At 46.9% G+C, this 26423-nt stretch overlaps 1 protein-coding gene across 3 annotated transcripts in view; it reads left to right on the top strand.

Moving 5' to 3' along the window:
* The window catches only part of ULK1 (unc-51 like autophagy activating kinase 1), an 86201-nt gene that overhangs the window by 24168 nt on the left and 35610 nt on the right, over positions 1–26423 (top strand). For all 3 annotated transcript variants that reach the window (XM_068157387.1, XM_068157388.1, XM_068157386.1), the window contains exons 7-12: positions 822–995; positions 2714–2787; positions 6140–6241; positions 14310–14368; positions 18155–18237; positions 22592–22642. In XM_068157387.1, the coding sequence (XP_068013488.1) occupies positions 822–995; positions 2714–2787; positions 6140–6241; positions 14310–14368; positions 18155–18237; positions 22592–22642 (543 nt within the window). The remainder of the gene's footprint in view (positions 1–821; positions 996–2713; positions 2788–6139; positions 6242–14309; positions 14369–18154; positions 18238–22591; positions 22643–26423) is intronic.

The raw sequence follows: 26423 nt of genomic DNA, 5'->3' as shown, positions 1-26423 counted from the left end.
ACGTTACTTTAATCCCTTTACTGTTTGTTTTCACACCCCAGGTCTTGGGGAGCCTGTATCTCAGGAGAGTGCCTTTTGGAGTTTCCAGATTTGTAGGGTTTCTTATTAGTACAGCAGATTTTAAAATAAAATCCTGTAAATGGGAGCATTCTGAGATGTTCTTGCTGTGTTTGTGGATGTATGATGGAGGGTGTCAGGTGACAGCGTGCAGGGGCTGCTTGGTGGGGATATGTTGTTAGGTATTGGACTGTGGTTCACCCTAACATTAGGTTTGGGGTTAGAATTGTGGTTTGGCCAAACAGGTAATGATGCACAAGAGTTAAGCCTAGACTTGGACTCGGGCCTTAAAGATCCTTGTAGCTCCACCCTTAGACATAATCTGGACCTCAGGTATCTAACCACTGTTGACCACAGATCTAAGGTAGTGACCCTCCTGCTTTTTGGGCCACAGACTCTGCATAGTGCTTGCCTTGATCAGGCTAGCAGCTGTTGCTGAGGGAATCCCTAACCTCGCCAAATGTCACTACTAGACCCAGCTGATAACCCAAATTCAGCACCCACCACTGGCCCAAGTTCACCATGAGAGACTTGGGGCTGAAATCAGCCCTGACCAAAGAAATAGCTGGGAATGCAAATGCTTTCCCTTGTTTCCTGTAGGAATCATTTGGAAATGGTGTGTGGAGAAAAAAACACCATACATGGAAGTAAAAATGACAAATTATGGCTAACTGCTGTTAGGAATCTGCCCCCTGGGGTCTTCAGACAGCTGGCATTGCAAGGGTTTCATCTGTGGTGGTTGTTTTCTTTTTCCTCCTTCCTAGCCATGCGGACACTCAGTGAAGACACCATCAGGCTCTTCCTCCAGCAGATAGCAGGTGCCATGAAAATGCTGCACAGCAAAGGCATCATCCATCGGGACCTGAAACCACAGAACATCCTCCTGTCCTACGCTGGAGGCAGGAAATCAAATCCCAACAACATTCGCATCAAGATTGGTAAGACCTCGTTTCCAGCTCTCCCCCGAAGTGCTCTTGGGAGGCCTTGGTGATGGAGAAGTGGCAAGCCTCAATCTTTCTTTGGAGACCTGTCTAGGAGAAGGAAAGAAGGGCTGCACTTCTTAAAGTGCACTCCTGTTTTTCATTTTCCTCACTTAGCTGGATGTAACCATCAGTCACAGATAAGCCATCAGTTGGCTCCAAGCAACAGGAGCTGGAGTTTCTGCTGGGCCAGGACACAGACTAACACAAAAGAATTAGGCAGACCTTGCTCTGCTTACAGCAGAGTGGTGCCTCCCTCAGTAGAAACAAATACCAGCCTGCCCTAACTGGCTTGTAATCCCCAGGCTTACCAGGAATTGAGCAGGCCTTGGGACTTCTGTCTTCAGCTTTTAATAGTATTGAGGCAGACGTTGGTGTCTTAAGGCCTGACACTAGCTGCTGTCCTGTCTGATCTCAGAGCACAGTGGGAGTCAGGCACACCTGAAAGCAGGTGTTACCAGTCTGAGTTAGAGGCAGGCTTCCTGGCTGCTTCCTGAAGAAGTTCACTTTTTGTACATTAGGAAGGTGGCACAGATGGAGCAGTAGTTGGGAGAGATGCTCCAGAAATCTAGTTACAGGGCACATGTATCCCCTGTGGTCCCTCAGAAATGAGTGCTGGATGATACCACACTCAACATGTGGACTTCTGATTATGTTAGTGGTCATGAGCTGAAGCTGACACCAATTAGGTAAAACTGTGCCTCACCTGGGCCCTGTGCTGTGGAGAGAAGTGGTGATCCTTTCACTCAGCTGAGAAATGAGGCCCAGTGGAGAAGTTTGAAAACTTTGGCTGAGGGTTTTTTTGTGAAGTGCAGAGGTATCTGGAAGGTGAACGTGTCTGGGAACTGCAGACACAGGCAGGAGGGCTGCAGGCAAGGCTGCTTTTGGGAGTGATGTGCCCTGCACCCCCTCCCTCCTGCTTCTCTGAGCAGTACATGGTCCAGGGAACAGCTTGCTATACCAATGCATCAGTGACAGATGACAGTGCCAACAGCTGTGTCAGGCTCCTAGCTTCAAATATCTGGTAACCTTGAGAGATCCTCAAAGTATCATATGATCTGATGCTGAATAACCTGCAGAGGTAATTCATCTTGCTATTCCTTGTCCCTGGCTCTTGTAGCTGCCAGGTGAGCTATGGCTCAACTTTCTGTCCTCGTGCTGGGTTTAGCACTGTTGAAACTCCTCTAAAAGAAGAGAACAAGATGTTTTCACCAGGTCTAGTCTAGAAGTGGTGGCCAGTAGTGGTGTGTCTTGGTGTCTGTTACGTAGTGTTTCTTCTCAATGGAGGAGAGCTTTGAGTTCCCCAAATCACACGTCTTGGCATAGCAGCTGAACTAGCTATGACGTATTGGCACACTCTCACTGAAGCCAAGGGAGTTTTGGAGGGCAGTTGGGTACAGGAGGAAGTGACAGCTCTGCAAAATGGATGGCACTTGGTTCTTCTGAACACTTTTTTGTGACCTGGTCTGTCCTTTTCTAGTGCCTGTGGTGTGCATTAATAACTAGCAGAGGATGTGACTGCTTGAGAGAAGAGCTATCAGTCTTGTTAAGAATGGGGTACTTCACTTGCTGTGAAGATCATAGAAAGTGAAGGGAAAATGGGGAGAATCAGCTGGAGAAGGTGCAGGCTCTCTAGAGTTGGTGCTGGATCCTGACCTGACTCTCTCTCTTTGTAGCTGACTTTGGGTTTGCCCGATACCTGCAGAACAACATGATGGCAGCAACATTGTGTGGCTCACCAATGTACATGGTAAGTGTGCTTTGCCCACAGGTTTTTCTGTCTTGCTCTTGCTTTGCCCACCAGAGCCAAGGCTTTGGTTTTCTGCTGGTCTTTTCCCCCGAAGGTGAAATGTTATTATCTTGTCAGAAGCTAGCTGTTGTACAGGGAGACTTCATAAAGTTCTAGCTGCTGGGAATGTTGGGCAAGAGGTGCCTGTGGTGTCCTCCTAACTGTCAGGTGAGCTGTGGGTAAATAAAGCTGAAGAAAACAGAGTATTGATTGTTGTCTGCTCCCAGAGACTGCATCTTGCAGAGGGGATCAGGGCCTCTCCACACAAGACATGGGGCAATAAGAATCTATTTCCTCTGCTACAAAGCAACAGCAGAGTGAGGACTGGGGTGGTAACTTCATGCATCTGGCTAGATTTGCAGTGTTGCTTTCTTGGAGGGGAACCTCGGTGAAGCACTGCCTCAGCAGGCTCTTTGGAGACAGTGGTTCCCCAAGCCTCCTGCTGTCACCTCAGGCTTTGAAGTTGTTTCTGCTAAGGCTACAGCTTCAGCAGCAGGGTCCCTGCAGAACAGCAGTTTTGTAAAATCTTTAGCTGTTTTTAGCTCTCTGCTGTACAACACATTAGATGGGTGAAAATGGAGCTCACCTGCTTCTGATTGCAATTTGGTTTGTGTATTCCCACTCTCATACTCCCAACCAGCTGCTTCAAGGATGACTTCTTAGCTTGTGAAAGGGTTATGTTAAAAAAAAAACCCCAACTGATCCCTTTCACCCACTGCACTTTCCACTCTGGTACCAGGATGTGAGGAGGTGTCCTGTTGGATCAGTGAAATAAAAAATGACAAAAGCAGGCCAGGAGTAGAAATGTCAGAGACAGCCATCTAATAGTTCCTGAGGATGTGGGTGGGAGCACAAAGCAAAAAGATGCTCTGGATCGATTTTAGGCTGAATTTTTTCACAAGTGCCCTGTGGCAGCAGGCACCTGATCCTGAGCATGAGCTAATTCACTCCAGGTTTGTTTTCTTTGGGGGCAGAGTTAGGTTGGACTGTGCTGCACTGCAGAGGGGTAGGGTGTTTGGTAGTGTGTGCCTCAAGCAAAACAAACTTCCTCTCTTTCCCTTTTCTTTTTTTGTTTTGAAGCTTGATGTTTATTTGAGCTGTGCTATATGTGAAGATGAGGTAATCTTTATTTTCCTGCAAGAGTTTCCTGACCTGTCTATTTTTAGTGATACTTTTTCTTTTGGAGACTCTTAAAAGTAAATGGGAACACCCAGCTTGTTTTTTCAAAGGGCTGGAGGAAGCCAGTGATGACCTCTTACTTTTTTATTTTAAACAACTGGCCATTAGAAGGAGTCTGAGAAGGTTTCATTTGTTCTCTTTCCTGATGGATTTGAAGGAAGATGCTGCAGGAAGTTCTAGTTGGGACTCGGGAGATGTTTGGAGTCTGTCCCTGCTTTAGCTCATAGCCCATTGCTGCTCTTTTAGAATAGAATTAACCAGGTTGGAAAAGACCTTCAAGATCATTGAGTCCAACCTATCACCCAACACCATCTAATCAACTAAACCATGGCACCAAACACCCCATCCAGTCTCTTCCTAAACATCTCCAGTGATGGTGACCACCACCTCCCTGGGCAGCCCATTCCAATGGCCAATCACTCTTTCTGTGAAGAACTTCCTAACATCCAGCCTGAACCTCCCCTGGCACAGCTTGAGACTGTGTCCTCTTGTTCTGGTGCTGGTTGCCTGGGAGAAGAGACTCTCAAACACAAACACCCCCCCATCCCCCAGCTACAACCTCCCTTCAGGTAGTTGTAGAGAGCAATAAGGTCTTCCCTGTGCCTTCTCCTCTCCAGACTAAGCAACCCCAGCTCCCTCAGCCTCCCCTTATAGGGCTTGTGCTCCAGACCCCTCCCCAGCTTTGTTGCCCTTCTCTGGACATGTTCCAGCAGCTCAACATCTTTCCTAAACTGAGGGGCCCAGAACTGGACACAGGACTCAAGGTGTGGCCTAACCAGTGCTGAGTACAGGGGCACAATGACCTCCCTGCTCCTGGTGGCCACACTATTGCTGATAAAGGCCAGGATGCCATTGGCCCTCTTGGCCACCTGGGCACACTGCTGGCTCGTGTTCAGCCTACTATCAAGCAGTACCCCCAGGTCCCTCTCTGCCTGGCCACTCTCCAGCCACTCTGACCCCAGCCTGTAGCACTGCATGGGGTTGCTGTGGCCAATGTGCAGAACCCGGCACTTAGATGTGTTAAATCTCATGCCCTTGGATTCTGCCCATCTGTCAAGGTCCCTCTGCAGAGCTCTCCTACTCTCTAACAGATCAACACCTGCCCCTGGATTCACTCTTAAAGGTTTACCTACACCACACTGAGTACTCTGCACCCTGAGGTGATCCACATCATGTGAGATTGCATCCTCCTTGTGCAGTTCTTGTTCTCCCTTGGTTTTGCCTGGTGTCATGCCTGCTTCCCTTGGTCGTGTTGGCCTCCTGTTTGCTGCCATAGTATTTTTTCTCTTTTTTTTTCCTGTTACATGTGGGCTTTACTTGTGACAGAGCTAGAAAATTGATCCTGTTCCATGCTGGCAGCACTCTAATGAAGTCTGTCATTATAAACACGTGGGATTAGCAGGCCTGTCCTTCTGTCCCTCTTCTGCTGCCATTCCTGGGGCATGCTGCCTCCTAAGCCACAGGGCTTTGTGGACTTGCTGTGTCTTCAGGTTCTGGAACAAGCCTGGGAGGGAGCAGCCAAGGGCATGGTGTGAGATTAGAAACTAGGGTCTGAGGCACAGCAGGGCTCAAGCCGTTGGACTGAAATGCACAGATCTGCATTTGAACCCAAACTGTGACCTTGTCAGCAGGCTCTGGAGCATACTTAATATGCTATCATCTTGGACTAAATGAGGATAGTGCACAAGTGCTGCAGATTAGGATGGAGGCTGAAGCCTACCTGTGCAATGTGAGCCTTTGCTCTTGTTGGTCACTTAACTGATGCTTGCTTTGGTTTAGAAGATTCATCTGTGTGATTTCAGTGAGGCTGCTTCTAGGCACAGGTGGATTCAGCAGAACATGGTGTGCTGAGAAGGGAAGGTTTTGAGTTTCCCCAAACTAGTCGGACAGCATAGGCTAGGTTTTTTTGTCTGTCTGAATGAAAGTCTCTGCTTCCCTCACCCTTTCAAGATAGTCTTGCAGTCTTCTTGGGAGAAAATCTGCCATATTTATTGGGGAATCTAGCTACAGAGTTTTAAAAGCCTAATAGTGGACTCCCATTTTGTTCCTGCTACTGCTTAAAAAAACCCCACAAAACAACCACAAACCAAACTGCATCCTTCATAAACCAGATCTCTGTTCTCTCCCCATAAAGGCACCAGAAGTCATTATGTCTCAACACTACGATGCCAAAGCTGACCTGTGGAGTATAGGAACCATCATTTATCAGTGTCTGACAGGCAAAGCTCCTTTTCAGGTGAGTTGCTTAGTTTCTGATACTCTTGGGTTTGTTTTTCCCTCTTTTCCCTTTGAATTCATTTACTCTAAGGCTCCTGTCATCTATCATATTAACTCCCATAGATCCTGCCTCATGGAGGTCTGGCTGTCCAACACCTTGACAGCATGATGCTTTTTATGTTGTAATACTGGCTATGTCACTAGAGCACACCTCTCTATCTCAGTGACATGTATTTCCTTGGTTACAAATCCTTGGGAAGTGTCTTCTGTTCAGAACGTGATCATGAATTGGTTAAAGCAGTGTTGCTTTGGGGTTGGTTTCCCCCCCCCCCCCCCCCCCAAGCACACACTTGTAAATAGAAACTGATTTTTTTTTTCCAACTGCACTCTGTGGATAATTTGTAATTATAATTCTGTTGGGGGAGGGAGGACAATAAGGAAGATTGTAATTGCAAGTTAATGTTTGGGATGATTTGTTGGTGACTGGTGTATTGCAGCTAAATTGACTTTGTTTTTAGAGCAGTTAAGAAGGATCTTATCAGAAGGATCTCATCTGTCATCTTACAGCAATCCCTTACAGCTTGAAATGTTTATGTTCATCAAGCCCAAACCCCTCCAAATATAACTCAGTTTAGTAGGACCCCACCCTGTAATTTATGCCATAACTTCTGCATGAGCTGGGGCACATCTTTTGTGAAAGACAGTCTCTGATTCTTAATTTTTGAATTAGGGAGGATTCATCACAGCCTTATGCAAGTTGCTTCAAGATGACTTCATGTATTTTTAATCATACATAGCTGGAGTTTATTTAGACTCAGTGCTTTTTGTTTCTTCCCAAACACTGCATATTACTGTTCTTCCATGCTCAGGGAGATCTGCAGACTCTTCCTTGTGACCACTGTTTTAAAGTACTGGACCTGTACTGGCAAGTCTCTGCTTTCCTCCTTGCCTTACATCATAGCAGAGAGATGCTTGAGTTGCTGATACCTCTGGCTTCTCTGTGAGCTCTGTAGAGCTTGTCTGTAATCCATGGAAAAAGACCAAACCTCAGATCTGAATGCTGATGTGTCAGCTGATGTCAACTCTTCAGCTTTTTGGATCACTTAGGGAAAATGTGATTTGGGGCCACTTTTTTCTCATGTCCTGACTTGTCTTTAACTCTATTCCCTAGCCAGAAAAAAAAGACAAACAACAAAACCCCAAAAAAGAGAGAGCCAACCAAATAAACCAGAGAAAGGTCAGTTGGAGGAGGAAATCTATACTCCTGTAATAAGGCAAATTCTGTGAAGTGCAGGACTTTGAGCTTTAGTTCCACAGCTCTTCAGAGTTTCATACATGACCTTGAATGTTTATGCAGTTACATCATCAGGAAGGATAAAGTGAATTCTGACTCTGCCACAGGAAAGTGTGGTCAAATAGAAAAGTCAACTAATGGTGTGTTTTGGTTTTGGCTAGAGCCAAGCACACTTTTCACCTTCAGGGTAATTTTTTCCCCTGCTGCTATAAGAATCTTCCATTCCAGGGCTTTGTAGTCTGTCCACCACCTTCCACTGTATTTAAGGCCAAGGCTTCATTTTCTTTGCATGTTTCTTTCCTTATAAACACCCCTACGAAGTCCACTGCAGCTCCTGAATAGCTGCTGATTACTGGCTGCATCCACTCGTTCTTAGAGTTGGTAGCTTTGTGTGAGAGGAGAAAATGACTGTTAGAAGAGAAAATAAATATTTGTGCACTAAGAGAAACGTGGGGGTGGAGGAAGCAAGCTCTGACTCTCTGTGCTCCTTCGGTCTTGTAGCTTGGTGCCTCTTTAGTTTCTAAAGGCATGTTGATACTGCACCCATTCAGGTGATTTAGTTAGGGTTCAACGTGGTGACTTTAGCATGGGAGTTCTTTGCCATGGGGCACCTGATGTCTTTGGAAAGATTGAGGTGGCTTTTGTCATTGGTCTTTGAAGCATATGACAGAAACCATCTTCTGCAAACGTTTGGTCCTACAGAGAAGACTTCAGGAAATAAGATTGAGTACTAGTCAGCTGCATTCCTCTTTTCAGCCGAGGTTGTGAAAAGGCAGGTACTCAGAAAACCGTCAGCTTTCTGCCTACACACCTCCTCAGGCTCCCACAGAGGTGAGAGGAGCCTCTGTCCCTCCGGTTAAGGCATGGTAATACCCTACCTTGTAATGGAAACAAAGGAACACTTCAGTCCTTGCCCAGCAGATCCTGATCCTTCCTTTGTGCTTGGCTTACTGGATAACTTCTCTCTTTTCTGTATGCATCCAACATCTGTTGGGCTGGGCTGGGTATCATTTGTTTCTGGATTTTCCTCTTCTGGGGTTTGTGTTTGGAAGAGGAATGCAATTTGTTGTCCCATTAGCAGCTGTGGATTTGTTTGATCAAGGAGAGAGAAGAGCTCAGCCCAGATGGTCCTCTGTGCAACCATCTATTTGTTTTGACCATGTGTGTCACAAATTGCCTTCTCCTAGCTGTGAGTTTCAGGTGAAAGATGCCTGTCTAGGGCAGATGTTGGAGCTGGTTAAAGGTTAACCGGCTTTATTTCTTTGTTGGCATGGCTGTGGTGTAAGAATTTGCTGATGGTCACTGAGCAGGCAGAAGCTATTGTTGCCAGGGCTTTTAGGAGGAGAGAAGAGGTTGTGGATTGAGGTGATGGGGAGACCATGAATGGGAATGAGTGCTTTTGGGCGGGACATCTACAAATGGGTGGGGAGAGAAGAGATTGATTTCCCTTAGTGCCACCGGCAGACCCAGTTGTACAGGGCAGCCAGGAACTGGTTTTCTGACGTTAACCTCTTCAGGCCATAAATCCTCCCAGTGTCTTTCCTCCTAGACTGGTAAGAACAGCCCCTCACCTCTGTCTAGCTGAGATGCTCATGGGAATCTGGAGCACGATGGTGTGAGCCGTGATGCATTTGGCCACTGTAGCTGTTTGCTGCCTGAGGCAGTTGGGCACCTTCTCCAGGATGCAAAGTAAAAGGACTTCAGTGCTTTCTACACTGAGGAGAAACCACCTGTTTAAAAATAAAATAGGGCTCTGGGGAGCTGGGTGAGAAGGAGAAAAGACCAAGTGTGTGGAAAGGCCAAGGCAGCTGTCAGTCCAGAATGTGCTTATAAATCAAGACTGAGATGTGTGTGCATGAATGTGATTTCTAGCTGTCTCAAAGTGAAAATTAATGGTAGCTGGGTCACCCAAGGCCACTTCCCAGAGCCATTCCTGTCCCTTCCCTGCCTCACTGCACACAGACAAGAGAGAAGCTGTTGATGCTCAGATGTGAACAGTTGGTAGGATGGCTGGTGAAGCTGTCCTAAGGAGCTTTTTGTATTAAACAAAACAGTGAGACTGCCATAGGGATGAGATTAATGGGATTCATAATCCCTATAAACAGATTTGCTGAGCACTGTATTCATGTGGAATTGTTAATTTGCCTTGCCTAATAAAGTGGTCTGCACTTGCATCTCTTTGTTTCTGTTGCTGAGGACAGGACCTGAATAGTGTGTTTCCTGGTCTTGCTGACCACTACATGGAAGTGCCTTCCAAGTGTGGTGATTTGCTCTTGTCCCTCCTTGAGCTGAAGACGTTGGGACCTAGTGCCTGACATGAGCTGATGCAGGCTGTGTAGAGAAGTGACAACCAGAATCAAAACTGGAGGCAGAGAACAAAAGATTTACAGGAGGTCTAGCATACCTTCCAAAAGCAATCTGGGCCTTGTCAGATGGTGTTTTAAATATGATTAGAGTTAAATGACTTCAATCTCATTTTCTCTGTTGTGGAGGAGGAATCACAATGGTGTTCCTGGTGGCTTCTCTCGTGTGACCTCTTCAGAAACTGGGCAGCTCTTGGTGTGCAGACACCACCAAGCACATGCACTTTGTGTCAGACCTGTCTCTGGCAGTGGCAAAGGTCCACTCGGACATCAGGTTTGGTTAAAGCAAATGAGACCTGGTTGTCTGCTCCCCGAGCCTTTGCGTGCATCTTCTCCTAGCTGCTTTACAGGCATGCTGTGCTGTGTCTGTGGGAGAGTGAGCTGAGGAGGGGAGAAATGACAAGAGAGGTCATGCAGGTTTTGCTGCCTGCTCTGGCAGCTCTGCAAGAGTTAACATGCCTGTGTGTTCTCATCCCAGCTAGGTGAAAAATTAATTTCTAAGCCTGGTGCCCCAAGTTCACTGCTGTATTTCTGGGTTAATTCTGCCTGCATAAGTACTGGGATTATGTATGGCTTGCAGCAACTGCTGTGTTGTGAAATGGGCCTTGAGGAAGACTAGGGCAGGAGGATTTTCTGCCCAGAATTTGAACTCCTAGGTTTATTGTTAGGCAGGCTTGCTCTTCTGTTCCCACAGCTGTTCCACTGTCCTGTGCCAGTGGGGACAGGTAGTCCTGGCAGTGGTGGGGTCCTCTGCTGAGACTGGGTGCAGTGGTTGACTTGTTGCTGTAGTGAGTGAGTTTTTGGCTCTTCGAACAGTGCTGGTCTGATCCATCTCTCTTGGGAGCAGAGAGAAGAACATCTGTGGGCAGCTAAAGAAGGTTTAGGAGTGGGATTTTTCGTTTGTTTGTAGTCCTTGTGCTTTCAGGTTCCCCCAAATGGCAGCTGCTTAGTTGTGGGAATCTTCAAATACCAGCTATTAAGACTACTACATAAGCAGAAAGTGCTTGCTGCAGGTTTTCAAGCTCTTTCACCACTCAGCTAGAACCATCAGTACCTATTTCTCTTTCCTTTCTGACATCTCTGAATCCTTTCTCTGCACCTCCAAATCCCAGCAATCCCCAAGGATTCAAAGAACAAAGCTTAGACTTGCTATGAAGTGTTGACTAAGCGCTGTTCACTGAGGGTGTGAATGTCCCTGTCTTCCTTGTGAGTGAGCATTGGGCTTCTGCATCCAGCCTTTGCCCAAGCCCTACACATCCAGCGCTGAGTGCTTTCGGAAACACCACCCCCGTGCTCTTTGTGTGCCATCCACTCGCAGGCAGCCAGCACCAAATGGGATTTGGCAGCAAGAGCTGAATGCCTTTGTTGGCGCAACATATTTCCACTGCCGTTCAGGAACAAAGTAACAGAGTGGCAGGACTGAATTTGTCAAATTGTCTTTATATATAGAAAGGACAAAACCAGAGCCAGCTCCACCAATGCAGCTGCTCCATATAACATGAGAGGGGGAGCAAGGGGGTGAATTGGCCTGCTGGTGTATCTCCTGTTCTTGGGCCACACTGAGCTGTGCATTCTCCATCCCTGTTTCTGACAGATGGATGCTGTCTTGCAGGTAGCAGCTGGTTCTCTGTGCCTTGAGTTTTCTAGTTGTTAGGCGTTTAAAGTGTACTTTTTCTGGTGGTTTTCTTGGTTAGGATATGTCTGCCTGGAAGGTAGATCTCAAATTAGATCCTTGGGTTTCCTGGAAGAAGGAATTCAAATGGCACTTTCTGTGTCTGGCAAACACTTCTGCATTTTTTAAAAATTATTTTCTCCCCATGGTTCTCAGAGAAGCACTATTTATAGAAAAGAGAGGTGAGCAAAGTGGCCAAAGGCAGCAGTGCTTTAGCAGTGCTGGATGCTAACAGCAGGAGAGCAGTGGGCATGTTATTGCGAGCCTGGGAGCCTGCTGCTAGGAGCTGCACTGTGTGACTCAGTTGATTACTAATGAAGTTATGTGGAGATGCAGTTGATTTTACTAAATTAATGGTGATCCACAGCTGCCTGTGCTGGCTGCTCACTGAAATGGCTCTATTCCCCAGCAGGCAGCTGCCTGAATCAGAGAGCAGCCTTGAACTCTGGGGGCTCCTGCGGATAGTCCTAATGAGGAAGTGTGGCCTGAGTGTGTAGAAGCCTGCCGCTCTGGATGTGCTCCTTGCAGAACAAGTGGGAATTGTACTGAGGCAGCAGAATGTGGAGAAAGGGCATCCCTGCAGGCCTGGCTCTCTAATTTGTGCAAAGAGGAGGGGAATGTTACTGGGGATTTTGTTTCTGTCCAAGCTAGGGCTTACAAACCCTGTCTAATGAACTGGCCTTTGCATGCGTGCTGCTTTTAATGGACTCTGCCTTTAATGCCAGGAAAATTTCTGATAAAACAGCGTTTGAAATAGATCAGAGCTTCATTGTGTTTGTGAAACAATCGAGTTGTTGAGACAGGAAACCAACAGAGCAAAGGGACAAGGCTTGTATCTCTCCAACATGAGCAAGCGCTTCGCTTCCTTGCTGTGGAGTTCTGTTCCTTCTTGGCTGCTGGGTCTGTCAGGCATATTTGTTACCACTTAGTGCTGTGGCCAGGCAGTGTGGTTCAGTGTGTGTGTTCGCCTTGTTGAAGCTTGCCATGTATCTAATGGTAGGGCAAGATCTGCAAGGGGAAAGGTGGGAAATGGACTTTCACAAATCGAGTGGCAGCAATTGGAAATGTTGATGCAGTTTGGAATCTTTGTAGCAAGGTCCTTTGCTAAGTAACATTCATTTGAGTGGTTTGAAGAATGCATTTTTGCACCTCTTGCTATCACAGAATGTTAGGGTTTGGAAGGGACCTTGAAAGGTCATCGAGTCCAACTTCCCTGCTAAAGCAGGATCACTTGGGGCAGATCCCACAGGAATGCATCCAGGCAGGCTTTGAATGTCTCCAGAGAAGGAGACTCCACAACCTCTCTGGGTGGCCTGTTGCAGTGAGTCCTGTTTGGGTCGCTGCTGTGTCTGTGAACAGCAAAGGATTGATTATTGCAGAAAGGAGAACCAGGAAATGCTTCTTGTTTCCTTCTTTCAGGAATCTGGTAGCTCTTAGTGGTACAAATCAATAGGAGAGTTGTGAAGCTTGGGTCAGTAAAACTATGCAAGAAACACTTGTCCTGATCAGTAACTACACGAGTCTGTTGTTACCAGCACCATTTGAGACTCTCCCTTTGCTTTCCCTTGAGGTTTGTGCTGAGCACTCAGTTATCCTTCATTTCCATCTTCAGCCAGAGGGAGTAGGTGATGTTGAGACAGCATCTTCCGTGGCTGCTTTTCCAGCCCTGTCGTGTTAGTGGTATTTTGATGACCATCTGCAGATTGGCTTGTCTGATTTGCCATTTTAAGCATCTTAATTGACCTTAGATGCTTCTAATTTAGCAATGGAAGTAGGTGGAAGGCCCAAGGGTTTTTTGAGCCTGCCCTGAACATCAGGAGACGCTGCCTGTTGCCTTGTTGTTCACACTTCCCTACACACTCTGCTGCACCAATAATTGATTGCAGATGAATCTCTCTGATCTTCCGTCCCTGTTTGTATGTGTCTTCGTGTCTGGGTCCTGTCATACCAGGCAGCCTGCTCTGCCTTTAATAAAGAGGCTTGGCCTAAGCAGAAAAGCTTCAGACACTAGGGTTAATTTACTGTGCTGTGTTATTCATTGCATGAAAACAAATGGAGGAGTGACGTTAGGAGATTTTTGTGTGTCTGTGCTTCTGTACTGCTGAGTTTATTTTTAACCTCTGCCATAAACCTCTTGTGCCTAGTTTTTTGTTTTTGTTTTCCCTTCCCTCTTTTAATCCCATCTCTTAGAATTTGAGGTCTTCAATATCCCTAGCAATTTTCTAGATTTGTGCACAGATAGCTGTGACTCAAAGCCTTCTGGCTTCCTGGAATTAAGGTAGAAAATCCTAATTCAGTTGCTGCTTCCTCATCTCCCTAGTCTCTTCCACAGGCTCATCCACAGGCTCCCCTGCCCCTTCTCTAAATGCCCTGCAGCACTAATCCGTGTTCTCAGCAAGATCTGCCATTCATCATTTGGGACCCCTCACGTCTGCAATTATTTAGCCTTCTGGGTGAGGCTATTAGGCCAGCTCAGACCTGAGCATCAGAGCCCGGTGCAATGAAGCTCAGCCCTTGGAAGGGGAGAGCAGGAGAGAACCAGGTCAGGGACAAAAAAGACAGTGGGATGAAATGCTGTATTTTTTACTCTGGCACAGTGCTGGCTTTTCAGTCTAAAGCAAGCTGCAGGTTCTCATTGTGCTGCTTTAGCAACTGAGAAGTGCCTCTCTGCTCCTTGGAGTAACTGTGAAATAGAAATGCTAATCACTTCCCTTCATTTTTAGCTGCTTCATACACTGATGTTCTTTCTCCTCTGCAGGCCAGCAGCCCACAGGATCTTCGCCTCTTCTATGAGAAAAACAAGATGCTGATGCCCAAGTAAGCAATTTTCCCTGTCACTGTTTTTATGCACTTGTTTACTATGTATTTACACCTGTCCTCACATACTCCTGCCTTGTCAGTTAGCAGGGTGACTAAAACAATTTGGCCCCCTGCCTTGCCCCTCCTTAAGCCAGCCAGCAGTGGTGTGCCCCCAGAGAAAGCCAGACTGGAGTTGGTGTCCTCTCTTTCTCCAGATACCAATGCTCTCCTACATTGCAAGAATTCAGGACTGTTAGTGATTTCAAAAGCCAGCTGCTGCTCATGTCCCACTTACGGCTTTCCTGAGGCAGAGAGCCTCATGAAATGGTGGCAGTGCTTGAGTTGTGTGAGGAGCCAAGCTGCAGCCTCTCCTGTAACCTGCCATACCTGACTGCAGATCACATTTCTCACGTGTCAGGGCAGCAACTGCTTGTGTCCATCTTGCTAATAGGAGGAAATATTATAACCTCCATGGAAATGGACCCTGCTGCAGTTTCCAAGGGGAAGAGAACTGCCTTCTTGCCACCAGGGTGTATGTTACCTTGCTGCTCAGGGTTGTGATTTGTCAGTGTATTTTGGTTTTGTTGCTGTGGCCTTTGCTTTTGTTCTCTGAGCCTTTAAAGCAGAACCTAATGCTTGCTCTCGAAAGCCTCAGCTCGGTATAGAGACAGGTCTGAAACTGCAGATTATGCATCCAGAAACTGGAAGGCCTTTTTTAACCAGAAAGTTAGCTTCCACTTGCCATAGCTGCTAATGCAGCCACATGTGCAGGAAGTTGGTTGAGTTGTTGTACAGGGATTTATTTTTCTTCTTCTCCTTATCAGTTTAGACAGTTCTAAGAGATAGCAGAAGGAACTGTCAAGAAGCTAGAGCTCTTACCAAGGGCTTATGCTCTACATTGAATTTCCCTTTAAGTACCTCCTGTTTTGACTTCAGCAGAAGGGACAAATTTCTACCAGGCATCTGAGGCATCTGTGTACTCTCTTGGGTTGAACCAGAGGGTGTGATGGCATAAAACACCCAAACAGAACAGTTCAAAGCAAAAAACACTGCTGCATAGTTAGAAACACTGTGTGAGCAGAAAGTGGAGCTTGTGTTCCCTCTAAGTAGCCTAAAACAGGGCTGCTCACCTTTGAGGTAGTCCCATTTAGTAAGAATGCAATGAATCCCTGCAATTAATAAGGTTCCTTGTTGATGACTCTTCCCTGCTGCTGCTCTGGCTTGTAGTGCACACAGTAGGAGGCAGGTGAGGGGAGAAATGGAACTCAGCTGTAAGAGGAGAACATGACTGCTCTTGTAGGGATTAGTCCTTCTCCTTGGCTGGGAGTCCTCTAGGCAGCCTGCATTTACCATTTGCACATCTCTCCGCTTTTTTTAGCTAACAAATTCCTCCAGAATTTAGATCCAAGCCCATTTTGGTGTTCACCATAGGAGTCAGATCTGAAATGGCCTCTGTATAAATACTGATCCCCTGCTATCCAAAGTCAGGTTGTCCCTTTAACATGAGCTACATTCTGTGCTGTTTCCTGAGTAAACATGACTAAACTGCCTCTGCAGCCTTGCCAACGCAGGAGGAAACACAAACTACTCCAGAGACCTTCTTCTCAGACTGCATTAGTGCCAGGGTCTGGTTTCATTCTTGGGTGCCAGCCTGCCTAGTCCCACTTCCCCAATACCACCATGGAAAATGCTGTGTATTGGCTTGGGAATGGGGTGGGGAAGAAGAGATCATTAAATGCTCGCCAAGGATCTCTGCCTGCCGGGCTGGTGCAGCTGCTGGCTCTGCCATTCTGAGGAGGGGAGCCCATGTCAGGAGAAAGCCCAAAGGCCTCCCAGTTTTAATAGCTAACATTCATGGTGCTGATTTGCATGGCAAAGTGCATTCCAGGTCATGGGGGGAAGGAGGTGCTTCTGTTGCATATCCCTAGCATAGCAAATCCTGATGTTTTAGACATGGGAGATAAGAGGAGGCAAATAGCTTCGGTCTGTGTTGTGCCATCTGAGGTTCTACTACTTGACCTGCCTGTTTCTTGGCTTTAAGACCATATGAAAGCTGAAGCTCCTGCTGCAAAATGGACTCATTTTGGATGAGAGCTTTGTGTCATGGATAAATAAATTATGATGATAATGCTGGTGGACTGTGGGTCTCCAGGACTAATGTATTTTTCAGGAGACTCTGCTAGCTGTGGTATCCTGGGTTATTCTGTTACACAGTTTGCTTCTGAGGCACGCTTTTTTTGATGAGAAGGTGTTTTTCTTGTCTCAGGATGAGTTTATTTAAATATATCCCTTCAAGAGTCCTGGTGGCCTCCTCCTTTGTCAGCCTGAGAAAGTGCAAAGAACCATTCTGGAGTCAAGGGTGGAAAAGCAACTTCTCCAGTACAAACAAGGATAAGGGATGCTTGCCATCATTCTCTGTTACAGGAATTGTTGGGCTCAAATTCCTGCACCAGTGAGGCCTAGGGCTTCACAAAAGAATGGCTGGGTAGTAGTGAAACCTATAAATACAAACCTTGCCTCACAGCTCTGGTTTCACTGGACAGAAGTCTGCTGGTGCTAGCTAGCACCTCTCCCCAACTATTTTTGTCCTGACTTCTTTTTAACCCTGTCTGTGGCAGGTGCAGAGTTGGTGGAAGTGGTGTAGGGAGGGATGTTTCTCCCAGCATCAGCCAGGCTTGGCTTCAGGGCAGTGAGTGATGCCAGGCCAGCAAAGTGGAGTCCTGCCTGAGCAGCCATGTGCTGTGCTATGAGGCAGGCTGGGGCTCCACAGCCAAATGACTGTGCTGAGCACATGAGCCATTACCCCGGCTGACCCCTGTGAGGGGAGAGGGGAAGGCCTGGCAGAGCGTGAGGCCATGTTGGCCACAGCCAGCATAAACAGAGTCAATAGGAGCTGGAGCCACCTATGCTCAATTTAGAGAGCAGGGCTGCAGGCAGGGCTCAGCTGCTGTAGCCCCAAACAGTTCTGGTGGTGGAGGAAAGTCAGCAGAGCTGAATCCACTTATGCAAGAGCTGAACTCTGCTTTCCCTGCATTAATCCCTTCGTTTATTCCCTGCTTCTTGCAATCTACAGAGGTTGTGAAGAGCTGCCCTGGTCTCTCCCTGGTCTCTCTCCTGGTCTGCTTGTGGGATGAGGGAGAGCACAGTGATTTACCAGCTGTTTTTTCATGCTGCAGTGGCCATTGAAAAGAGTATTTTCTTCCTAGCTATATACTGCAAAGTGTAGTGATAGCTGCACTAACTTCAGCTTGCTCAGGTGGCAGTTGCTCACGTCTTAGTGGCCTTTGATTAATAAATGCTGTATATCAAGGAAGCAAATGGACAAAGGTTACTTGCTAGTCTTATATAATGCCTCGATAAAATGGTAGTAACTGGTGATACATTTCACCACCAATGTCATAATTGGAATCTTCCCCTTCGTTACTGCTTCAGTTTAACGACCTCCTTGCTCCCATCAGAGCAAGTAGAAGAGATTTTGTGATGTGCAAAAGTTTGCATCTTGAATCGACTTAGCTGAGAAGCAGAGGGATCACACTGACTCCACTGGAGGGGAAGGATCTGATGGTTCTCATGGGAAAGGCGATTAAAGGTAGTTAGCTGTAGCCTTAACAATGACAATGAGGAGTAAAAGCCAAACAGAGATGCAAATAGAGATGTTTCTGTTCAGCCATTCTCCAGCAGCTCTTACATTCCTAGCCCAGCAGGCACAAAGTAAGTTTGCATTTGCAGGCTGACTTCCTGAATATGTAAAAGCAGTTGAAGTGGACTGCAAGTCTCTTATTTTGCTTTTGTTTTCAATCCTAGCATCCCCAGGGAGACATCGAGCCACCTGAGGCAGCTGCTGCTGGGCCTCTTGCAGCGTAACCATAAGGACCGCATGGACTTCGGTAAGATCTCCCTCCAGTGTGAGTTCTGCTGTTGTGTCTTTGTGCCGTGACACTGTGCACGCCTCTGCTGTTGACTGCTGCTGGGAGAAGCATCCAGACACTTGGATTTCACTTGTGCCTCAAAGACTGTAATCTTGGGGTTTCTAATACATGTACTGGAGTAGTCAGTGCTGATTGCAGTGCAGTTCTGTGAAGCCAGAGATTTGGCATGCTTCAGCAGATACTACTTGCATTCTCTCTCCTGCCTTCTGCTTTTTATACTTCTATTGTGTTAACCATGTGTATCTTGTGTATTTTATCCATATTGCTTCCCAAAACTGCAAGTTGCACCCATTTAATGAAAATTCAGTCAGTATCTTCTGTTCCTGAAGTTCTGCAGTGATAATCTGTGCAAAGAGACTATAGCTGCTTGTAGACCCTTGCCACTTCCTCCAGGTTTCTGTGGAAGGATGCCTTGGTTCTTGTTGGGGCTCAGGCTGGCAGTCTTTGGGCTCTCCTCACAGATCTCTCTGTCTTCTGTCTTGCCTGGTGTGAAGAGGTTTTTTTCCTTTGTTTTGATGTCTTCATTCCTTCTAAACTGAGAAAACCCATTATCTGTAGTTGTGGCTTCTGCAGCCTCTTCCACATGTGTCTAGTATCAGCCAAAAGGTCTGAAGAAACTATAATGAAGCCATGCCCTAAGGGAAAGCAGGCAGAGGTGGAGCCTTTCCTAGAGCCTCTCAAAGGAGCAGGTCATCTAAAGGCAAATCTGTGGTCTTCTGGTCTTTTTTTTTTCTACCTTTCCTTCCGGTTGGGTAAAAACAGTTTAGACCTGATTGAGGTAAAAATCAGCACTTGAATACTCTGTCGCCAAGGAAGTTGATCCTCTTGGTGTCTGCTCTGAGTGCAAAGGAGAACAGCAGGGAGCAGCTTTGCTTTCATGAGCCGGTGCTGCTGATGGAAAAGGGTAAGGCCCCTCACTCCATCTCTGTGTTTGAATAAGGTTTGGTGTTGGGCAAGCCAGTTGGAGTGGTTTTCCTGAAATAAGGCTGTGGGGCCAAAGCTCAGGGATTTGTGTTAAGTATCAGGTGGGCAGTACCACAAGCTGCAGAGCTTTCTGCTCTTTGCACAGATACTGCCTTTTTTTTACTTGAAAATAAAAGTGGGCTGCAGTGTGGTTTTAGGTTATTGCTTTTTAGTCAAGCTTGGGGTAAAAGGATTTTGATGCTTTCTGTCTTTTGGGGGCTAGTTTTCTGTTGTTTTCTTGTTCCTTATCTGCTTAGGTGCATTGTTTCCTCCCTAGCAGCATATGCTAGTTGATGGGGAGAGAAATTGTTTTGCAGCCTCTGTTGTTCCCTAGTTCACTGATGCCAGGAAAGCCTTTCTGGGGACACTGTCACCTAGGTGAAACGGGCCTGTGGATTAACTGAGGCTGATGTTGAGGGGAAGGACTGGTTACTAGGGTGCAGAAGTGAGAAGAAAAGGTTCTTGAAGAGAATTGAAGATACTAGCAGACAGACTTGGATATAAGCACTTCTCAGTATTATTCCCTGCAGATCTTCTGTCTGAGCTGTGGATCTCTGCCTCTTGCTGCTGTGTATTTCAAATGAAAATATCTTTGAGGTTCCTATTTCTTTGCTGTCAGAAATTGAGTCTACTAAACCTTTTTAGTCCCCTATAAGCTGGTTTTGTACCTCTTGGGAGTAGACTGCATGAGTCAGTGTCTGACACTTGGAAATTTGAGATAATAGACTTTGATTTCACTCAGGACAGCAGGTACAGCTCATCTTGCTGCACTGAGATTGTTGCCTGCCCCTAATCACATGCAGGAGCCTTTTCTCACTAAATTGGCATGTCTTTGTAAGATGTAATTATTTCTCAGGGAGGGATTCTGAATATTTTCTGTACAGGAGGTACTCCTTGTGCTTTATGGAAGGCAGATCTCAAAGGCTGTGTGGCATCCCATGTCATATTCAGTTCTCTCCTCCAGCTGAGAGGAAAGAAGTACCAGAGCCATAATTTATTTAGATCAAGACACTTCTTCAGCATTCAGCTGTATTCTTGGTCTCATCCACCTCTGCCTCTTCTCCAACTCTCTGCTGAGGCATCTGTCTCTGCTTGTGACACAGCTACTTTCCTTTTCCTGCTGTCTACTGGTACTTGGTCTTCAGCTTCTATGTTCCTGAGAGCTCAGAGGCTCTGACCTACAGCTACTGAATAGATCTTCCCACCTTTCCTTAGAGTGTCAGTTCAGGAGACCTCCAGATGTTGCCCCTTGTCAAAACAGTATAAATACTTAAATGAGAGCACTTCCCTGTGCCCAGTTCTTGCTATGGTTTCAGTTGCTGTCTGTGGCCAGCTGTGTGCAAACCGTTTGTATCCCACAGCTCTGGATCCTGTCTGAAGCAGATCTCCCTGCTTCCCATAGATGGCTCCTATTAGATAAGTGCTTGTCCTCCAGTTTGCCTCCTGGCAAACTAACTGTAGGCTGCTGTCTTCACCTGACCCTAGTTATAAAAGCTGTACTTTGGCTGATGGTCAGTGCCTTTGTTCACTATTCTTTAACCCTCCTGTAAGGTGCTGCTGGGTCAGGAATGATTACTGTAAAAGTGTCACTAGAGGATCAGGGTGTCCTGCTCGCTCTGTCCCCTGAGGCCTTCTGCCTGGAGATGTGTACAGTGACCTTTATGGAGCTCTCCCAGAGTTTAATTGCTTCACAGAACAGCAACACACAAACTTGAAACTTCGTGTGCTTGTTGTGTGTCTCAGCTGGTCTTCTACCAGGAACTGGTGGTATTTGCAATCTCAAGATTATCTAGAGGAAAGCCATGAGGGTTTCAAGTTGCAAGTTTCCTGCTGATGATTACAAGCAGTGTTGTTCAGTTGTGCATGCAAAGCAAAATTTAATAAGCAGTTTGGTGGAGGAAAAGAAAGAGAAACCACTTCCACCCCAGTTGAATCAGCTCAGCTGAGGGAGGGTACCCTCTACAGGAGCAGGAAACTCCAGCAGCTGAGCAATTTGTGACAGGATAGGGATGTTCTCCAACAGAGCAGATACAATCTGTGATTCCAGCTTTTCATGGCAGAGACTTCCATCACTTCTGTTGTGCTGAGCTCCTGCTCTGGCTGTAAGACCCTGGCATGGCAGTGGCAAGGAGGGACCAAGGAGAGAGGGATTGTTTAAGTTTAAAAAGCAGACAAACAAAAAACCCCAGCTGCTACTTTCTGGAAAACTCAGGGGGCAAAAAGGAGCTGTTTACAGAAAGCAGAATTTATAAACCTTGGGTGTTGCAACAGGAAATCTGTGCTGGGAAAACAAGTTGAACCGCCTGCAGTGAGCCAAATAATCAGTGCTGATCCATGACTAATGCTCCTCAAAGGCTGAGTTGCTGATCGTGATAGGAAAGGACTCTGGCTTAGAGCTGTAGTGATCAGAGGCACAGGAGGCAGTAGAGTTGGCTACTTGTGAGGACTGATAAACATGTAGAGGATTTCCAGCTAGCCTTACCAGAAGCTTTCCTCGGCCTGAATCTGTGGAATATCCTCCTGTAATACATGAAGAGGGCAGGAGCTGTGTGGTGTGGAAGGCAGGCAGTGCTGTTACCTGTGGTGGCCTTTTAGAAAAGGCATTTCTGCCTGCTGTGCACCCTGGGTCTGGGTGCAGTGGAAGATAACTTAGTGGAAGCCCTTTTGACAATCATTCCTCTTCTGTGGAATGAGCTGTAGCACAGTGTGATCAACACAGCTTCTGTGGATCTCTACAGTGAGAGGGACTTGCCATTCCTATCAGCCAAGAACTTTATCTTCTAGTGCTAGTTTGTGCCTTAGGATTTTTCTCCTCTTGCTGATAACAGCTTTAGATGCACATGCACAGATGTGGCCAGCCAGGTCTTGGCATAAGCACACGATCTGGCCCTCAGCAACTGATTCCTGTTCCTATGGGGAGCTGCTACAAGACAGAGGAGCATTAACAATTAATTGAGTGTATTCTCCCTGCAGCACAGGGCTGTAGCTTGCAGCAAAACCTTACTCAGTTCTTGTAATGACCTGTGGGGAAGGAAAATCTATTAGTACTGGTGGTGAGGCCCAGGATATAAACCCTCATGGCCTTTGGCTGTGCTTTTGGTAAAGATCAATTTATTGATTTCCCCCCTTCCCCTTTCTTCATTCACATAATTGCCCTTCCTAATAGTCCCAAGTCTGCATTCTTGACCACTGCTATATGCTACTGCAGCCAGTCAGCTTCCAGTGGAGGGGAAAAACTCCCTGTGAAATACTGTAACTTGCTCTGCTTTAACTGCTTTGCAGACTTCATGCAGTCATTTCCTTTCACTGAGTCATTGTTCTTGATTGCTGCTGTTGTGTTTATTTTCAGATGAGTTTTTCCATCACCCCTTCTTGGATGCAAGTGCCTCAATGAAAAAATGTAAGTGTTGCATTCTTGATTACAACTCTGGTTGAGCCATGACATGACATCCTTTGCTGCTAGTCCTTTCAAAAGGAAAGAAGAGAAGTGCTTCATGTTTGCTTAGTTGTCCAGGCAGGGATTCAGCATTTGTTATTGTGTCGCGGCCGGATTTTGCCATCCACATGTATTTAATTTCTGCTGAGCTATCTTCAAACAGACGATTTGAGGGCTATTTAGAAACCTAAAGTAGCAATAAATGGAGCTTTGAAGTGTATTCAAGCTGCTTTGTATGAAGTGCTTGGCCAGTGGGGATGTTTGTAGGTAAACAGGATTATGCAGCACGATCTTGCTTTTTGTCCACAGCTGTAGGACAATGCAGAGAATGGTGGAAACTTTCACTCTTGTTCCTGGCTGCCTGGTGGTACCTTGAGTTGGCTGTGCAGAATGGCTCTGGTTACCAAACTTTCTTTCAGCATTTACTTCCCAAGTTCACAGTAAATCTTGGTTTAGAAAGGTTAAGATTGGGTGCTCTGAGAGCTGGCCAAAGCAAAGACAGATTGCCACAGAGAGCTCGCTCTTTCCCCTTTTGGGCATTCCCAACCACCTGTACCATGAGGTAGAGATTTGTTGTCAGTGGAAAACAATTTGGAATGGTCTGTAGTGCATGGGATGTGTAATAGTCCTCTGACCAAGACACTTGGTTTTGTGGGATTGTGTATGGTTGCTTTCTGGAAGAATCCTCCTGGGCCTTTAATCTCCTGAGCAAACGACAGAGCCGAGACTTCATCAGTGAGTGATTTTGGGTGCCCAGTGCGAGGTCTGGAAGTGTCGGAAGCGTGCCCAATGTTTCCTGCACGTGGAGCCCCTGCTGGATGTATGCCACAGCTCCCCTTCTCTGATGTCCACCTCACCCCCGCTAGTCTCTTGCTTTCCTGGTTCCCAAGCAGGACTTCTCACGGATTTTAACTGTGTACTTAGGTGATCCTCCTGCGGGCAAGAAAAGACGCTTCTGGTTTAAGGGAGTGTGGAAGGCAGCCAGGCCCCCATCTCCAGCTGCAAGGTGTGGGGCAAGCCCTGTAAAACAGGACTGCTCTGCAGGCAGGAAAGGACCCTGCCTGTGTAGGACTGCTGCTAAGCCAGCTCATCTCTCACCACCTGCTATACCGCTGCTGTGTGGGAAAAGCCCTTCAAAGTCTGATCCTCCTGTGGGCAGAGGAGGACCCCCTCAGGATGTTCTTGCATGCCTACCAGCTCATCTTTTGCCTCCAGCAGTTCCCCTGCTTCACTGGGCAGGAGAACAGAAACACCCCTGCAAATATGGGAGGATTCTCCTGACTTGGCCTCAGTTTCCAACTTCAGCACACTTGCTGTGCAGAAACCAGAGGCACTACTGTAAAGGGGAGACTGTAGCTCCACCTTTGCCCCCAGCTGCAGCAGAGTTAATGGTGTGGGGTCAAGGCTCAATAGAAGAATCACCTTCACAGGAGAGTAAGGACTATCCAAACTCCAGACCTCTCTGCTGCCTAGTTGGTCCTGGCCTCCAAGCATATGGCCACAGCCTGGAGTCTTCTCCAGGCATGAGAGACCATTACTGGTTTTGAAAATATAAGAGGAGGAGTATCTGCCCTGTTGGTGGATGGCTTCCATTTGCTGTGCACAGAAATACTGGTGGAGAAGATGATTCTTGTAGTCTGCTATGGAGCTCTCCACTACTGCCAAATGGCAGCCATGGTTGAAGGCCTCTGGGAAATGCAGTCAAGAGCCTGGACAAGAAAGGCTGCATGTGGGTTCTTTTGATTTCTGAAAGTGTCAGCAAAGATCTGGGTTATGGTGATCTCAGTAAGAGAAACTCACCTGAGATATAGACTGCTGCTTAACACTGTGGTGTGCTTAACATTTGCACAGTTTGGGCTGAAGCGATGACTTGGCAAGGTTACAGTTGCTCAAAGGCCAGCTCCCCATGGCTTTGCATGCAGGACTAAGAGGAGTCCAAAAGTCTGTTGTGCTAGTTCATCACATCATGAGTGTAGGAAGTATCAAAGAAGAGGTCCAGCTCAGACTGAAATTGAGTCCCCAGGCCTGCAGTAGAGAAGCAAGAGGAGTAGTGGTGTGCCCTCATCTTTTTGTTCTCCTTGGGAGATGCTAACTGAGTTCACAGTATCACCAAGGTTGGAAGAGACCTCAAAGATCGAGTCCAGCCTGTCACCACAGACCTCATGTGGTGGCACCAAGTGCTATGTCCAATCCCCTCTTGAACACCTCCAGGGATGGTGACTCCACCACCTCCCTGGGCAGCACATTCCAGTGATGAATGACTCTCTCGGTGAAGAACTTTCTTCTCACCTCGAGTCTAAACTTCCCCTGGCACAGCTTGAGACTGTGTCCTCTTGTTCTGGTGCTGGTTGCTAGAGAGAAGAGACCAACCTCTTCCTGGCCACAACCACCTTTCAGGTAGTTGTAGAGAGCAGTGAGGTCTCCCCTGAGCCTCCTCTTCTCCAGGCTAAACAATCCCAGCTCCCTCAGCCTCTCCTCATAGGGCTTGTGCTCAAGGCCTCTCCCCAGCCTTGTTGCCCTTCTCTGGACACGCTCAAGTGTCTCAATGTCCTTCTCAAATTGAGGGGCCCAGAACTGAGAGTTATCGCTAACTTCAGTGGAAACAGGACTAAGTCATCCACATTTGAATGTGCAAGTTTCTCTTAGAGTTTGTTGGATGATCTGTACCAGCATCTATGTTTTGGAGTAATGACTGTCCCTCGATGAATGCCCAGGGACCTCAGCTAAGCTCAGGGACCCACTGTGTTGCCTTTGCCCAAAGGACCTTTCAGCACAGAGACACTTCCATTGCAGATGCAAGCAACTATGCATACATTTAGGTCCCAAACTCTTCTTAAGGTGAGACTTTCCTTTCCATGTGAGAACATTTTGCAGTCTGAGCAGAGTGTAGTGGCCTCCATAGTGCTGCAGTGCCAGTGACAAGGGCAGAGCAGAAGAGCTGCCTTCAGCATGCAGAGCTGAGCACATCACCCGGCCTCCTGAACTCTGTCAAGGCTGGTCCAGAGCTCATCATGCAGTGAATAGAAATGAAGCAAGAGCTATTGGCTCTTGGATGGGTCAGTATACCACCTCACTGAGTATATCTGGTTGGAAGAGACCTCAAAGATCATTCAGTCCAACCCTCGACCTCATGGCATTATAAAAAATATTTTCTTATTATAACATAATTTTGGAGAACTGGGAAATCCCAAAATATGGATAATTCTCTCAGTGGATAGTTATGGAGTTGCTAAGGGAGTGGAATCCCCCCTCACTTCAATATCACAGTACACTGGAGGTTGGAAGGGACCTCAAGAGATCGAGTCCAGCCCCCCTGCCAAAGCAGGATAAGTTTGCTTGGTTTTCACAGAATCACCAAGGTTGGAAGAGACCTCAAAGATCATCAAGTCCAACCTGGCACCACAGACCTCATGACTACACCATGGCACCAAGTGCCACGTCCAATCCCCTCTTGAGCACCTCCAGGGCTGGTGACTCCACCACCTCCCTGGGCAGCCCATTCCAATGGCTAATGACTCTCAGTGAAGACACTTTTAAGACACTTCAGTAAAATCAACATTTCTCTCTGAAATCTTGAAGTACCACATTTCTGACAAGCTCATCCCTCCCCACTGCAGTTTCAAGGGATGGTTATTCTCACATCCCTTCTGTTGTCTTGCTCCTCTAGTGAAGCAAGGACCCAAGCCTGCTACAGGCTTTAGTGCCCTGGACTTGAACTGAAGCATGTGTGTGGTTTTGTTTATTT

Source organism: Melanerpes formicivorus, unplaced genomic scaffold (assembly GCF_026170545.1).
Source record: "Melanerpes formicivorus ecotype bairdi unplaced genomic scaffold, bMelFor1.0.p_v2 SCAF_36, whole genome shotgun sequence".
In the NCBI taxonomy this organism is placed as follows: Eukaryota; Metazoa; Chordata; class Aves; order Piciformes; family Picidae; genus Melanerpes; species Melanerpes formicivorus.
This window is presented reverse-complemented; position numbering and strand designations above follow the sequence as displayed.